This window comes from Dromiciops gliroides, chromosome 3 (assembly GCF_019393635.1).
Source record: "Dromiciops gliroides isolate mDroGli1 chromosome 3, mDroGli1.pri, whole genome shotgun sequence".
Taxonomy (NCBI): Eukaryota; Metazoa; Chordata; class Mammalia; order Microbiotheria; family Microbiotheriidae; genus Dromiciops; species Dromiciops gliroides.
In genome coordinates, this window is record NC_057863.1 from 624569782 (window position 1) to 624585808 (window position 16027).

At 46.0% G+C, this 16027-nt stretch overlaps 1 protein-coding gene across 2 annotated transcripts in view; it reads right to left on the reverse strand.

Moving 5' to 3' along the window:
- PEX14 (peroxisomal biogenesis factor 14) overlaps window positions 1-16027 on the reverse strand; it is a 152629-nt gene that overhangs the window by 121782 nt on the left and 14820 nt on the right. For both annotated transcript variants that reach the window (XM_043995745.1, XM_043995744.1), the window contains exon 2: window positions 14558-14605. In XM_043995745.1, the coding sequence (XP_043851680.1) occupies window positions 14558-14605 (48 nt within the window). The remainder of the gene's footprint in view (window positions 1-14557; window positions 14606-16027) is intronic.

A 16027-nucleotide genomic window follows, 5' to 3' on the forward strand; every position in this document is an offset into this window, starting at 1 on the left:
CGCCACCTAGCTGCCCCCTGCAAAGCACTTTCAAGGAAGATGAAGATGTTCTGCATTACTGCACCAGTATGACATATTGAATTGTTAATCTCATAGGGAGGGTTGAGGAAGGAGGGAGGGAGGAAGAAAAATTTAGAACACAGAATTAGCTCAGGGACCCTGATCTCACTGGAGTGGGCTCATGGAGGGAATAGCTTTCATACCCAATTGGGAGGAGCAATCTTATTAACTCTGCAGGAAAATAGGAGGGGAAGAGGACAAGGAAGGAAGGGTGAAAAAAGGGAGTGCAGAGCGAGGGAGAGGATAGTCAGAAGTAAGGCACCTCTGAGGAGGAATAGGTAAAAAGAAGATAGAGTAAATGTCATGGGAAGGGAATGGGATGGAGGGTAATAGTTATGATGACTGATTATAATGGCAAAATGTATGGTACCTACTTTGCTGGGCTTTTGTGAAGATTCTCTGTCAAGCTTAGGGTACTATATAGAGGTTGTGATGAATAGGATGCTATCGGGAAAACCTGGAGAGACCTACATGAGATGAAGCAGAGTGAAATGTACTGTATACAAAATAACAGCAATGGTGGGGGATGATCTGCTGGGAAGCATGTGGTTGTTTTCAGCAAGGCAATGATCCAATGTAACCCTGAGGGACTTATGAAGATTGCAGCCCATCTGCAGAGAAAGAACTGATAGTATCTGAAAACAGATGGAAACACATTTAAAAAAATTTTTTTTCATTTCCTCTTTGACAATTCCTTAATCTGAAGTTTGGGGGGGTTTTTGACTGTTTTCTCTCACAACTAGCTAATATGGGAATTTTTCCATGACTATTCATGTATAGCTTATTTTGAATTGCTTGAGTTCTTGTGGGTGGGGGCTGGGGATGGAGGGGGGAAGAGAAGTTGGAACACAAAGTTTTTTTTAAATTGATGTTAAAATTTTGTTTTTACATATATTTTGGAAAATAAAATTCTATTCAGAAAAAAAATCATCTACCAGCCAAAATAAATAAATAAATTGCTTACATTCTAATATTAGGAGATGATGCATCTGTCCCAACCCTATAATCATCTGGAGTTACAAAAATAGTCTAATTGTACAAAGGGCCTAGAAATGGTTCTGTTCTCTCTTAAGGGTTTTACAAGAATGGAAAAGGAGGGAAAGAAGAATACAGTGGGTAAACAGGTAGGGGGAAAGTTTAAGCAAAATTATTTTCCATAATTAGGGTGCATGAATAGAAGTCTATACAAACAAGGAAGAGGGGTGGGGGATTAGATGACATTTGAACCTATCATCTGAACTGCTTAAGGAAGGAAAAATAGACAAACAGTTGAGTATAGAAATATGTTTCATTCAAAAGGGGAATAGGAAGGAAAAGGAAGAAGGAAGAAAGGGGAATTAGAGGGACAGCAGGTTGAGAGATTAGTCCTAAGCAAAACAAACTCTAAAGATGTATAAAAATATTTATAACTCTTTTTGAAGTGGCAAAGAACAAAAATCTGAGGGGGGTGGCCAACCAGGGAATGACAGAACAAATCATTCCATATAAATGTAATGGAATACTATTATGCTGTAGGAAATGATGATGGTGAAGGTTTCAAAGAAACCTGGGAAAATTTTTATGAACTGATGCAGAATGAAATGAGCAGAACAATGTATACATGTACAACATTGTAAAGACAAACAACTCTGAAAGACTTAGGAATTCTGATCAGCCTAATGACCTACCATAATTCTAGAGGACTCAAGGCAAAGCATGCTACTCATTTCCTGATAGAGAGGGTCAAGGACTCAGTGTGCATAATAAGACATATTTTTTTTTTACATGGCCAATATAGAAATTCATTTTGTCTATCTACCTATCTACATACTATCTACACATGTACATATATATAACATGACTTTCAGTTTTCTTTGTTTTTCAATGGGGGAAAAGGTGGGAAGAAGGAGAAAAGGTAGATTTTTGATAACTGAAAAAAATGCAATTTTATTTTTTAAAAAGTTAGAATGTTGGGGGGCAGCTAGGTGGCGCAGTGGATAGAGCACCAGCCCTGGATTCAGGAGTACCTGAGTTCAAATCCGGCCTCAGACACTTAACACTTACTAGCTGTGTGACCCTGGGCAAGTCACTTAACCCCAATTGCCTCACTAAAAAAAAAAAAAAGAAAAAAAAGTTAGAATGTTATAAGGACATAGTAAGAGTTAAGAGAAAGGCATGAGAGACTGAAGGTCAAAGGGATCAGCTCCAGTAGGAAGCCTTCCCTGTATACATATACATATATCCCTAACTCTCTCCTGAGTTCCAGTCTCACCAACTTCCTGTTACCTATCTCAAAACTGAAGAAAGTCACAAAGTCATCCTGGCCTAGGTCCACTACAAAGTTATGTTATATAACCTCAAATGGGTGCTCAATGCAACAAGGCGATGCTTTTAAACCTCCCTAATAGACAAGCTCTTCCATTTAGCACAGAGAGCTTTACGAATGTTTTCATCACTCCTCAAGCATCCCACAGTATCTGCCACTCAGCTAAAAGCCTCATTAGCACATTTTCCTGAAAAACAAAGGCTATTTACTGAGAGCTCCCTCTTCTTCTCCTGCCCCCCTGCCCCCTGCCCCGGCCTCTTCATCTTACACCACATGGACATCTTCCACCATTACATCCTCCTTCACCCTTGTCTCTCATGAAGAGATGGCCCTTCTCCTTACCAAGGTAAATCCACCTACATATATCCTTGATGCCTTCCCATCCCATATTCTCCAAAAGACTGTAACCCCCATTCACTCTAGTCTTTAATCTCTAGCCATTGGTTCCATAACTAGTACCTAAAGACACTCTAATATTTCCCGAATCCTTTAAAGAACAATCTTACCTGATCTATCCATCTCTGCTGGCTATCGTCCTATATCTCTCTTCCTTTTCTCAAGTAAACTCCTGGAAAAGTCATTTACATTCACTGCCTCCACTTCCTTTCCTCTCACTCCCTTCTAAGCCTTCTGACCCCATCATTCAATTGAAACTGCTCTCTCCAAAGTCATCCATGATCTTTTTTTTTTTTTTTGGCGGGGCAACTGGGGTTAAGTGACTTGCCCAGGGTCACACAGCTAATAAGTGTTAAGTGTTTGAGGCCATATTTGAACTCAGGTCCTCCTGAATCCAGGGCTGGTGCTCTATCCACTGCGCCACCTAGCTGCCCCATCCATGATCTCTTTTTTTTGTTTGTTTTTTGTTTTTTTTTAGTGAGGCAATTGGGGTTAAGTGACTTGCCCAGGGTCACACAGCTAGTAAGTATTTAAGTGTCTGAGGCCGGATTTGAACTCAGGTACTCCTGACTCCAGGACCGGTGCTCTATCCACTGCACCACCTAGCTGCCCCTCATCCATGATCTCTTAATAGCCAAATCTAATGGCCTTTTTTAGTCAGTCCTCAACCTTTTTTGATACTTCTATAATTTTCAACACTGTTGATCACTCTTCTGGCTTCTCCCTCCTCTCTAGGTTTTTCTGACACTACTTTCTCCTGGTTCTCCCCCTAGATGTCTGATCACTTCTTGGTCTCCTTTGCTAGACCTTCATTCAGGCCATTCCCATTATCAATGGGTTTCCCCCAAGGCTCTGTTCTGGGCCCTCTTTTTCCTCTTCACCATATCCACTGATGATCTCACCAACTCCCATGCATTCAATAATCACACACACACACACACACACACACACACACACTCCTGAGTTCCAGTCCCACCAGCTGCCTCTTGAACATCTCAAAATGGATGTTCTGTAAGCATTTCCTTTTCTTTTTGTGCAGGGCAATGAGGGTTAAATGACTTGCCCAGGGTCACACAGCTAGTAAGTGTCAAGTGTCTGAGGCCAGATTTGAACTCAGGTCCTCCTGAATCCAGGGCTGGCGCTCTATCAACTGCACCACCTAGCTGCCCCCTCTGTAAGCATTTCAAAGTCAATTATGTCCAAAACCAAACTCATTATCTTTCCTCCAAGTCCTCCCTATTTACAGACTTCCTTATTACTATCAAGGGTACCAAAATATTACCCAAAATCACAACCTCCATATAATACCCAACTTTTCTCTCACACCCACCCCTCACATGCAATCTGTTGCCAAGTGTCTGGCTATATCCCCCTCTCTCTTCCCTCTGACACAGTCACTGCCCTGGTACAGACCCTCATGTCCTCTGTGGTCTGCCTGCCTCAAGTCTTTCCCTCCTCCAATCCACACTCCATTCAGGCACTAAAATAATTTTCCTAAAACACAAGTTAGACCGTGTCACCATCCTCCTCAATAAATTCTAGTGGTTAGTCAACATTGAGGAAATTGTAGGGAGAAGGCCCTTTAGTGTACTGTGGGGGGAGCTATGAATCAGTAAAACCATTTTGGCCAGAAATTTGGAATTAGGCAAGTAAAGTGACTAAGATGTCAACACCATTTAACCCAAAGATTTCACTACGAAGCTCATGCCCCAAGGAGGCCACTGATAAGAAAGTCCCCCAATATACCAAAATCATTCTAGTTGCACTTTTAAGCTGATGCCCATCAACTGGGGAAGGGTGAAACAAACTGTGGTACATGAATGTAATAAGTATGACTGTGCTCTAAGAAATGATACGGGTGAGGCATACAGAGAAGCATGAACAGGCCACCACTAACTGATGCAGAAGTAAGCAGAGCAAAGGAAAACAACCTACACAATGATCACAATGCAGAATCATCAGAGAACAATCCAAAGTGAATGTTGCAAAATTACAAAGAATGAGGTGGCTCCAAAGAAGAGAAAGAAGAAGCACCACTCCTCCCCCAACTACTTTGCAGGGGAGAGAGACAGCAAGAGAGGAAGGGAGGATTTGTTAAGTCTTTACTATGTGCCAGGCACTGGGCAAAGTACTTTACAAATATTATATCATTTAATCCTCAAAAGGTACTATTATTATCTCATTTTATAGTTGAGGAAACCTGAGGCAAACAGAGGTTAAATGACTCTCTCAGGGTCAGAAAGCTAGTAAGTATCTGAGTCTAGATTTGAACTCAGGTCTTCCTGAGTCCAAGCTCATCATACTATACACTGAGCCATCTAAAGGCCTATCCACAGGTGTGAAACATTGCATATATTTTCAGATCAGTTTTACGGATTTATTTTTTCCTCTTCTCGCTTTTTTTCTTTAAAAAATATTCCTTGTTATATGAAGCGGCCCTCTGGAAGGGGAAAGGGAAAAGGAGGAATGTAAGTGATGTAAAAATAGGAGAAATTAATTTTTTAAGAAGTTTTCACTTAAAAAAAATCAACTCAGTGGTTCCTCATGTCCTCCAAGACCAAATATAAAATCCTGTATGGCTTTTAAAGCCCTTCCCCACCCGTCCCCCTCCTGCCTTTCCAGTTTTCTCATGGTTTACTCTAGCGCGTGTCCTCCACAGTCCATGATCCCGGCCTCCCGGCTGTTCCTCGCACGTGACCCTAGCTCCCCACCCCACGCCTTTTCCAGGGCTGCCCCTACTCCTGCTCTCCCTGCTCCCACAGGGGCCTTTCCTGGTCTCCACCAGTGCTGGTGCTTTCCCTCAGAGATGACCTACTCTTTCTGCATCTTGTGTGAATTTTGCTGTTTGCGTGTGGTCTGCCACATCAGACTGTGAGCTGCTGGAGGGCAAAGTCTGTGCCCTAAACACAGCCTAAGTGTTTAAACGATGCCTGTTCACTGAGTGACCACAGGCCCCTCCCAATGTACTTGTTTGTGTGTGAGCCCCTCAGCGACTGCCACAAGGCATTATAAAAACCCTGCACAGAGCACCATCTCTCTGGTTCAGCTCTATGCATACCTCCAAAGCCTGGCACCCCAGCAGGGTGGCTCCCATCCTGGGCCTCCCTCATAGCTCCAGCCTCTCCTGGGCACTTCTTGCATCCTCTGCTCCCCACCAGCTCTCAAGTATTAGCTCTCCCTGGGCAGTCTGCCATCTCAGCCCACTGGCCTCTCTGCTGATTGTTCTGCCCAGCAACTTGCCCCTGGAATCCCTGGGCTCCAGAAGGCAGAATCCCAAGAGGAGGAGGCAGCTCACACAGGGCTAGCCAACACTGCTGGTGCCCTCATTTAATCAGGCTTCTGTGAATGCCGGGCCAAAAGCAATAAGGACATGACTGAGAGACTGTGGGAGTTTAATATAAAAAAATTAATAATCCAAAAAAGGGGGGAAGGAGAAAGGGTCCACCTTTTAATAGGGCCCTAATTACCCAACTCACAGGATCAGCCGCAATGAGATGGGAGTTTATTTCGGGGGTTTTTTTAATTATTGTTTTTTTTTATATATATATAAATTGCTGCTATGTGTTTTCTTTCCTCTGAGCAATTATGCAGTAAGTATGTAAAGAGGGGAAAAAATATTAATTAAATATAAGGTAATTGTGGAGCTGGCCTGGAGAGAGCGAGTCTGAACTCTGGACGATCGCAGGCTACCAGGGTTTGAAGACTGCTCAGAGCCTCCCGGAAAAGAAAGGAAGAAAAAAGCAGCAAGAAAGCAACCATGAAAGAGGAGCATGAAAACAGCAGAGACCTGGGGAGAGTGCGCATCCATCTTCAGGAACTTGGTGAGCTTCTGCCCCTACAGACAGAAGGCGCTGCCCTGAAAGGAAGGTCCGTGGGCTGTGTTCGCACAGAATGTTCAAGTTGAGAAAGACCTCAGCGGCCATCTGGTTTTACCTGTACTTGGACAGGAATTCCCCAAAGGTGGTCGGCCAGCCTCTGCTTGCCAATCTCAGCAAGGAAGAGCCATGCTCAGACTATGTGCACGCAGCTGTTTGCACATGATCTCCCTCTCTCCCATTAGACTGGATACCAGCTGGATTAAAGAACTCCCAGATTCTGCAACTGTTGGGGACTCTCTGCTTACAAAGAGCTGCAATCTGCCTCTGCAGATTCCAGCCACTGTTCTCAGAGCCAAGCAGAAGGAGGCTAATAACCCCTTATATGTGACAGTCCTTAAAAGCCTTCTCGTCCGTCTCCAAGCTAAAGCTTCCTAGTTCCTTTACCCAGTCCTCACCATCCCACTGCCCTTTTCTAGGCACGCTCCAGTTTGTCCATGTTCTACTACCAACACCACCTCCCTCACTATGGACGTTAACATCTGGAGACAGCAGTCACCATTTGGGCATCTGTGTTAGGGCTGTTGAGACCCACTGATAATCATCCTAGGCCGCTAAATTTCCCAGGTCAGAAGCCAGGGTCAAAAGGTTACTCAGAGATAATCTATCAGAACTGAACAAGAATCCCTCCTACGCTGTACCTGACAGTCATCCCATCATGGAATGGGTCATCTGGAGAGGTGACGACTCCTCCCTCACTAGCAGGCTTCAGGAGGGCTGGTGGATGACCAGATGTCAGGTATAGTGTAGGAGGGCTTCTTTACCACAGATGCACAACACCCCTGCTCCCTGTTATGGAGAACAAGTGTTATCACGCCTTCCACATCCTGAAGACAGGGATGATGTTCTTCCCACCCCCAACCCCCGATTCGTTTCTCCTGTAGGTTAAACATCTCCAGTGCCTTCAACATGTCTTCCATGGCACAATCCTAAAGTCCTTTGCTATCGTGGTGGGCTTCTCTAGACCCTCCCCAGCCAATCGATGGCTCCTTCAGGTACGATGCTCACAACTGAACACGACACTTTAGATCCAGTCTGACAAGGGTACAGCCTGGACACTATGCCTCCCTAAATACAGTCTGAGGCCTCCCATGTTTGGGGAAAGTCCTATTACACTAATGGCTCATGCAGGATCCTAGAGCTTTTGCAGATGAACTATGTCTGACTATATTTCTCCATCTTATGTCAATAAAGTGACTTTGCTTTACCCCAAGCATCGGACCTAGCATTTCTCCCCAGCAAATGTCATCTCCTTAGATCCGTCTCAATGTCACAACATGGAGATGTGGTAAAAAAGTTTTTAACAGTCGGTTAGTGAATACGGAAAGACGCCAGTTTTTAAAGAACCACCCTTTCAGGGAGGAGACCAACGGCCGTACATGGGCTACGCACGCCAGTCCGGCTGCTAAGCACTCCACTTCTGGGGTGCGAGCTTAAAAGGCAAGGAGAGAACGGAGGTGAGATCTCTTTTCAGCTCTCCTTGTTCGCTGGCTGCGCTGCACACACAGACGCTGACGGAGCTTGCGAGCCCAGCTCCTCCTAACAGCACATGCTTGATGCAGCTCTCCCCGCCAAAGGTGGCCTTGGGCTTTTTGGTGAGTTTTATATGGAATATAGACTAAACTTAGACTTAAGACTGTTTGTATTTCTACTTTCCTATCCCTCTAATCAACATCACCTTGTAATTTCCAAACAATAAAAGCTCTAACTAGAGACCAGAGGTTTCTTCCATTTACTAGTCTGGGAGATAAAGAAGGGAAAAGTAAAAAAGGAAGGTTAATGCTCTAGTATCCAATTTTAAATCTCACAGAGATCTTTCGGGATCCTGATTCCATCGTCCAGTGGGTCAGCAGCTGATCCTCTGGGCCTTTATCCAGTCACTGATAACAAATGTTAACTAACTCGGCCAAGGGCAGATCTTTGGGGCACCACACTACAAACCCCCTTCCAAGCTGAGCCAGTTTCAAATCCACCTAACTGTACTATCTTCTAGCCCAAACACTTCCATCTTTTCCACAAAAAACAAGCCAAATGCCTTGCTAAAATCTAAGTACAAAATTAAAATAAATTTTAAAAAATGAAACAAAATAAAATCTAGGTCAACTCTTTCTGTAGTACACCCCTTATCTAAGGGTCTAGTAACCCTGTCAGAAGACAAAGCTAACCTGGCAGGACCTGTTCTAGACAGAGCCATGCGGCTCTTTGAGCTCACTACCCCTTGAATTTTGCCAGTCACCAAGGCCAAGCTCTCTGGCCCCTAGGTAGATCACAGAATCAGTATGCAGCTTTTTTGATAACTAGGCTGTGTGTCCATCTCCAATCCTGTGCTATCACTCCCATTCACCACAATCTTCAAAGGTTACTGACCATGGGTTGGCAAGCATGTCTGCCAGTTCTTTCAGGGCTCAGGAATGGACTTCGCTGAGTCCAGGTGACGCAGATTCATAAGACAGATGGCTAGGTGCTCTCGCTAGTTCTAGCTCCCCTTCTGTGCCAGATTGTGTCCCTTCCTATTAGCCATTTTGGTTCCAAACATCATTCTCCTTGGCAGAGAAAACAGAAGCAAAGGACGAGTGGAGTAGTTCTGCCTTCCCTCCAGCATCGTATGCCCTCCAGCAGCAGGCCAGGCCTCCAGACTGATAAAGCTAAAAGAGAAAAGCTCTTTTCATGACCTTTCTCTTTGCTCATGGAGCTCCAGCATGGCTGGCTAATTCCACAACACCATACCATGCTTTTATGCTCACGCTCCATCACTCACTTTCTTCTTCTCACCATGGCTTCTTGAAATCTGAACTGGTGAGAGTTTCCTGTGCATCCACATGCAGCTCTTCAGACATCTCCTCTTGCTCCTCATCAACTTTGTCTTCAGAACTTCATTCCTTGGCTGGACAAGTTGTGGTATATGAATGCAATGGAATACTACTGTGCTGTAAGAAACGATGAGCAGGAGGAGTTCAGAGAAACCTGGAGGGTCTTGTGTGGGCTGATGATGAGTGAGATGAGCAGAACCAGAAGAACATTGTACACAGTATCATCAACATTGAGTGTTGACCTACTGTGATGGACTATATTCTTCTCACCAATGCAGAACAATACAGAAGAGTTCCAGGGAACTCATGATAGAAGAGGATCTCCTAATCCAAGAAAAAAAAAAAAAAGAACTGTGGAGTATGGATGCTGAATGAACCATACTATTTTTTGTTTTTGGTACTGTTGTTTTTTCTATTTTGAGGGTTTTCATCATTGCTATGATTTTTCTCTTATAACATGACTAATGCAGAAATATGTTTAATGTTATTATGTGTGTGTGTGTGTGTGTATATATATATATACATATATATATATATATATATATATATAAAAAACCTATATCAGATTACCTGCTGTCTAGGGGAGGGGGGAGGGAGAAAAATCTGAAATTGGAAAGCTAGTATAAACAAAAGTTGAGAACTATCTTTACATGTAACGAAAAAATAAACAAACAAACAAATAAATAAATAAGGGGGGAAAAAAGAATGGGGAAAAAAATGTTTAAAAAAAAAAAAAAAGAACTTCATTCCTGAGTGCTCTCCTCCTGGGATGACTTCCTGGCACAATCTTATGTCACAGGTTCTTTCTCTGAACCTTTGAAATGTGCCTATTAAAATTCACATTAAACTATGTCTGGCTTTTCTCTCCTTCTCTATCATGACTTCTAAGATGGAACATTCACTTCTCAAGATTCCCATCATCTCTATCCCAACAAGAGGGTCTTCCAATAGGTCTTGTGAGAATCAGATCCAAGACAGGATTTTCCCTTGTTGGTTCCACTAACTTGGGAAGGATGAATTTATCATTAAGGCGAGTCAAGAAATCATTAGCTACTCTGCATTGGCAGAAAGAGCATGCAAGCAAATGTGCAGATAACTGAAGTTCCCCATTGCTGTTCTATCAAGCTGCTGTGCCGGGCTTGTGACCCCCACTAATCTCCTCCAGGTAGATGGTCCATAATACCTTCCAATGAGAGAATGCGAGCTGTTTCTGCCTTCAGACACCATCTCGACCATGGGTCCTTGCTCCAGCTCTGGGATTTCCTTCCTTGTGTACATCCATCCGTACATCTCTACTCCAGTCCGTGTCTCTCCCCCCAGGACCCATCCTGTTTCTTTTGAATGAGCCATGTTCCCATTACAAGTCCCAGTTTGCTTAGGTTAGCATCTCTGGTCCTTGCTGCTAGCCACCACCGTTTGTCAATGGGTGTTGGTGTCCACGACAGCAGACTCTGTTTCAGGTTACTTTCTGGGCTTGTTGCCTCCTGAGCTTCTGGTACATTCTACAGCTTTTCTTCCTGGAATGGTGACTTTCTTAGTTACTCTCCATAAGCAGGTTGTTCTTCCCCCTTTCTCCCCGGCTTAAAGCCCTTTTGATTAGATTTGTAAGACTCCAGGCAAGTCTGACCACCTTTGGGTAGGTGCCAGGAAACTGTCATTCTTATGGTTTAAACGGGAGTCCAGGAATACAAATTCAATTCTCCAAGATCATCTTGTTAAGCAGCTGTTTTCTTCCCAAATCTGTGTTTTCTGAAGCCCCTGTTGTCATAAAAACACCAGCTAGGCCCCTGTGGTCTTTAGTTTCTTGTTCAAGACTTCCGCCTCTGAGAATGTCTTCTAGGCTGCTGTTGGGGGTACTATTTGTGTCCCCAGGAATTAAAAGAAGTGGGGAATGGTGACTTACCTCGATAAGCTGTGGGAGGTTGGACACGCATCCCTTACAAGAAGACACTGTTATTTTTACATGTTTAGATGGATGTTATCAGGCCAACGAGAGGTGACTTGGCCCCTGACTTTGGGGGAAGGATCTCTCCCTTCCATTGCCCAGGCACCCGCAGCCACACCATTCCTGCAGTGGCTGCCTCCTGGGGCCCGCACTCCATGCTCTCTCCTCAGCTTCAAGGGTCAGCACCCCTTCTCCGTCCCGCCCTGTGCCATGCTGCAGTCTCCTAGCTGCCTGACACAGGCCACCACTGCTCTCTTTAGACCCCTCTCCGTTCTTTGTTTTCAAGCCCTTTGGTGGCCCACAGGGACGCTTCCTTCTCCTTCAGAGCTGACGTGAGGGAAGGCATCCGTAGGCCCCTCCAGCTTCTCCTCTAGGAAGTTCCGCTTGCGCTTCCCGAGCTCAGCTACAGCAGAAACAGAAACGGAGCCATCACATACCCCATGCAGGTCACTGCCAATGTTTCCTCATGCTCCAAACTTGCTGGATGTGAGATTCTCGGTCCTGGTCCTTGTCATTCTGACTAATAGTTCCCTGGGAGAACTGATGTGGCAAACTCCTTGTGGGCCTCTCCAACAGCCCAGCAAGCATGCTTCCGATCTTGGGAGCACTTCTGACAAATACACCCTCCTGTTACTTCCCTTGTTAAGCTCTAACCCTACTTACCAACTGTCTTCTTAAGTCTTTCTTCTTCCACAGCTTAAGTCCTTCTCTTCTTCCTCCTCCTCCCTTCCCCCTTCAGCTCCCCACCTTCTAAAGTCCTCAAACACCTCCCCCTCAAATTCAATCCGAGACCTCCAAGAGCCTTCCCAACCCCCTTCCCAATTCCTTTTCTGCTAAGCTCTTCTCGCGGTCCTTCTTCCAAGGAGGGAGAACCCTTTTCACACGGACTATGCTCTAGTCATCCTGGAAGCAAAGGAAGCACAGCATTTATCCCGAATGAATCTCATTGGATGGGATTTGGTCCATCCTTCCATTCTGTCCAGATCTCTCTGGCATCCCAACATTGGCTGGCTCTAAGTCATCTACAAATCTGTCAAGTATGTTATCTACCCATGCCTTCACCCAAATGACTGACCAAACTGTTGAACAGAAATGTGTCGTAATCCACATTCCCCAAAGCACGACCCCAGCAGCACTTTGTTTTGAACCTCTTGGCATACTTCCCTTGGAGTGCAGGGAATCAGAGGGCAGCTTGGTGTGGTAGGTTCAAATCCCCATTCTGATGCTTCCCAGCTCTGGGAACCTGGGCTAGTCACCCAACCCCCCTCAGCCTCAGTTTCCACATCTCTAAAAAGAGAATCCTTGCATCTCCTATATCACAGGGCTGCCGGGAGGGAAGCACTAGGTCAGTTTCAAAGTGCTATCAAAATAAATTAAATGGTCATCACTGTTCTCTGTGTTCTGACTAAACTAGGTTCTATTACAGGAGGAACTGGGCTCCTAACTGACCATTTGCTTTGCTTGCCCCAAAGGATGCCCCTGTCCTAGGAAGAACAGTGACTCAAGAGCTGACCTTGGAGTTAGAAAGACCAAAGCTCTAGTCTTGTCTCTGACACATCCTGGCTGTATGACCCTGGACAAGTCATGTAACCTCTCAATGTGCCAGCCACTCTAATACTCTAAGTGACGCACAAGTTGCTGATTTGCATTGGTGGAGGAAGTTGCTGCACCAGGAGTTCTGATATACACCGATGACCTCATAGATCTAACTAAAAAACCAAAAATTCAAGAAGTGAATAAAAAGAGTAAGCACCAAAGAAAGTTTCTAAGAGCAAAAGAGTTCAGATTTGTCCAAAACCATCCATGGCTCCAGGGTCGTGGAAGTTTGGGTGGATCCTATGGGGAAACACTCTGGCCCCTAAAATGGTCTCCTACTCTAGAGAATGGCCTTGGGCAGCAGGACCATCCCAGCAGAGGTGAGAAGGGTTCCTGGGGATGCTGCTGGGCAGCCAAATCACCAGAAGCCAGGACAGGCTGGGCGGCAGAAAGCCGATATATACAGAGCAGACAGGCACCCTCTTTAATCGCCTGCCAGTGAGAACACCAGCCCATAGCAAGCACCTACACTGCTTCTGGAAATACAAATTTAAAAAAGCAGGGTCCCAGTCCTCACGGACCCTATATTTATCTCTGAAAATATACACAGACCACGAACAATAATCCCTCAGTTCACTACAGAGGTACAAACAAGTACTAAATGAAGTCTGAGGGGAAAGGTCATTGCCAGCGGGGGGATCAGAAGGAGGAAGGCGGTATCTCAGGCAGAAGGAGCAGTGTGCACAAAGGCCTGCAGATGAGAAAGAACAGGGTGAGTTTGCAGCCTAGGAAGTGTCAAAGAGAATGGAGAAAGGCTGAAACACCCACCTTGCCCCAGTACTCACCCCACCCCCCACACAGACTGTCTGCTGTGGGCAGAGTAATGCGGTGGGTTCTGGGAAAGATACAAAGAGAACCAAGAGCCTCCCTGCCTTCCAGGAGTTCATAATCAGGGAGGGGGACACAGAGCACAACCAGACAGGGAAGGCTGGCAGCTGTGCAGCCCCTGTGTAGACTGAACCCAGGGAAGAGCCTGGCCTTCCCCAGACTTCTCTGGCCTGCAGAAAAGCCGCCCTACACCCCCAGCCTCCTGATGGCCTGGGTGAAGATGCCACAGGGAGTGGAAAAGAGCAGCCACCTGGGGCTCCTGGAGCGAGCCCCCCTAGAGAGGAGAGCAACCTGTAGGCCTGTGTCCTGCCTAAACCAGAGACGACGCTGCCAGCGGAGACCACAAAGGACATGGGGAAGCCGGTAACCGCTAGGCAGAGAGACCAGAGGACCAGCTGGCCAAGGAGCGGGAATCCAGAGCACTGGGGCCACTCCTGAAATAACAGTGGCCAGCGAGCACGCTGGGGCACTGCCCTCACTGCCAACAAACACCAGGCCTCAAGCAAGTGGAGATGTGACCCCTCCTCTAGTGCAGAAAGCAGGCAGAGGTGAGGAATGAGAGGTCTCAGGATGGGAAGGCGTCCCTAAGCGGGTTAGGACTGCTACCCAAGTGCACCAGGTTACAGTGCTGTTGTAAAAAGAAAGCTCATAACAAACACATTTGAATTCACAGGATCACAGATTTAGAGCAGGGAGAGAGCTCATTATTTGAAAGGAAATAATACCCATCTTGGGGACTCACAAGGGGTTCCCGAGGCACCACATTCTCGTTTTCTGGGGTAGAGCCGGGCTGCAAAGAAAAAGAAAGACAAAAGTGAGATGACAGTGCCACCCACTGGACACCCCGGTCCGGAATTTGGTGGAGCATTGCCCCCCACGCACAATCTGACCTGGTAACCCCAGGGTGTGTGCCGAGGTCTGCAGCTGGAGTGCAACAAAGGGGGTGGAAGTCCCAGGGTCCAACAGCCAGGAGGCACCAGGTCCAAGTTGTAGACCCCAGTCTCCTTGCTCAAAGTCCTGTGCTTCTTCCACCATCCCAAGATGCCTCTATATGAAGAGCCTGAGCAAAGTACAGAGGGCGTAGGCGTGCTCAAGGGACAATCTTGCCATCTGGCCCTGAGATCCCAAGGGTGGCCTCTTAAGCTGAGATCCAGGGCGAGAACACGGCCCCCTCTGGCCCTCTCCCTTACATTCTGGATTGCACACCTGACCTTGAACTGCAAGTGCACTGGGAAGGACGGGCTCTGGCCACAAGAGGGCCTCAGCCATCCACAGCTGCTCGGGATTCTGAGCACAGCCTACTACTAGTCCCTGTCCTGGGCTTGGCAATGGGGAAGACTAGGCTCGATGCATGCTCCATTCCTCCTTCCTCACCCTCCCTCTTTCTTCATCCACCAGTGAAAACACCACCTCACAGGAAGGAGATGAGGGGAGCATTCTGCTCTCGGCTCCCCAAGGCTCTTCTTCCCTTGTGAGCGCCCCCTCCCCATTTTCACAGCTGACTTGTAATCATCTCTCTGCCCTAGAGAGACAGAAAGAGGAGGCTCGGGAAATCCTGAAAGAGAACAAAGCAAGCAGTTTGGACTCTTCTTAAGGAGACCGAGACCAGGGGAAGCCAGGATTCAGTTATGCCAGCTACCAAGGCTTCTTCCTCAGGAGCCATGGACCATTGAGTTCTCTCACCAAGTTCCCTTCCTGCTGAGATGCACCCTCCCTAAGGAAGCGATCCTTTGCCAGGATGGGCCCGAGGCACAGAAGGCAGGCGGCAGAGAGGGGCTGAGGACAAGAGGACTGGACTTGGAGCCCAGGGACCAGAGCCACAATGCAGGCACTTCTGCCCACTACACAGACTCCAGCAACTCCTTTCTTTTTTCTTTTTTTTTTAATCATAAAAGTATTTTATTATTTTCCAGTTACATATAGAGATAGTTTTCAACATTTGTTTTTATAAGATTTCTAGTTCCAAATTTCTCTCTCCCCCCCCTCCCCAAGACAGCAAGCAATCTGATATAGGTTATATATGTACAATCACATTAAACAAATTTCTGTATTAGTCATGTTGTGAAGGAAGAATAAGAGCAAAAGGGAAAAACCTCAAAAAAGTAAAACAAAAAAAGTAAAACAGTATGGTTCAATCTGCATCGAGATTCCACAGTGGTTTTTTCTGGATGTGGAGAGCATTTTCCATCATGAGTCCTTTGGAACTATCTTG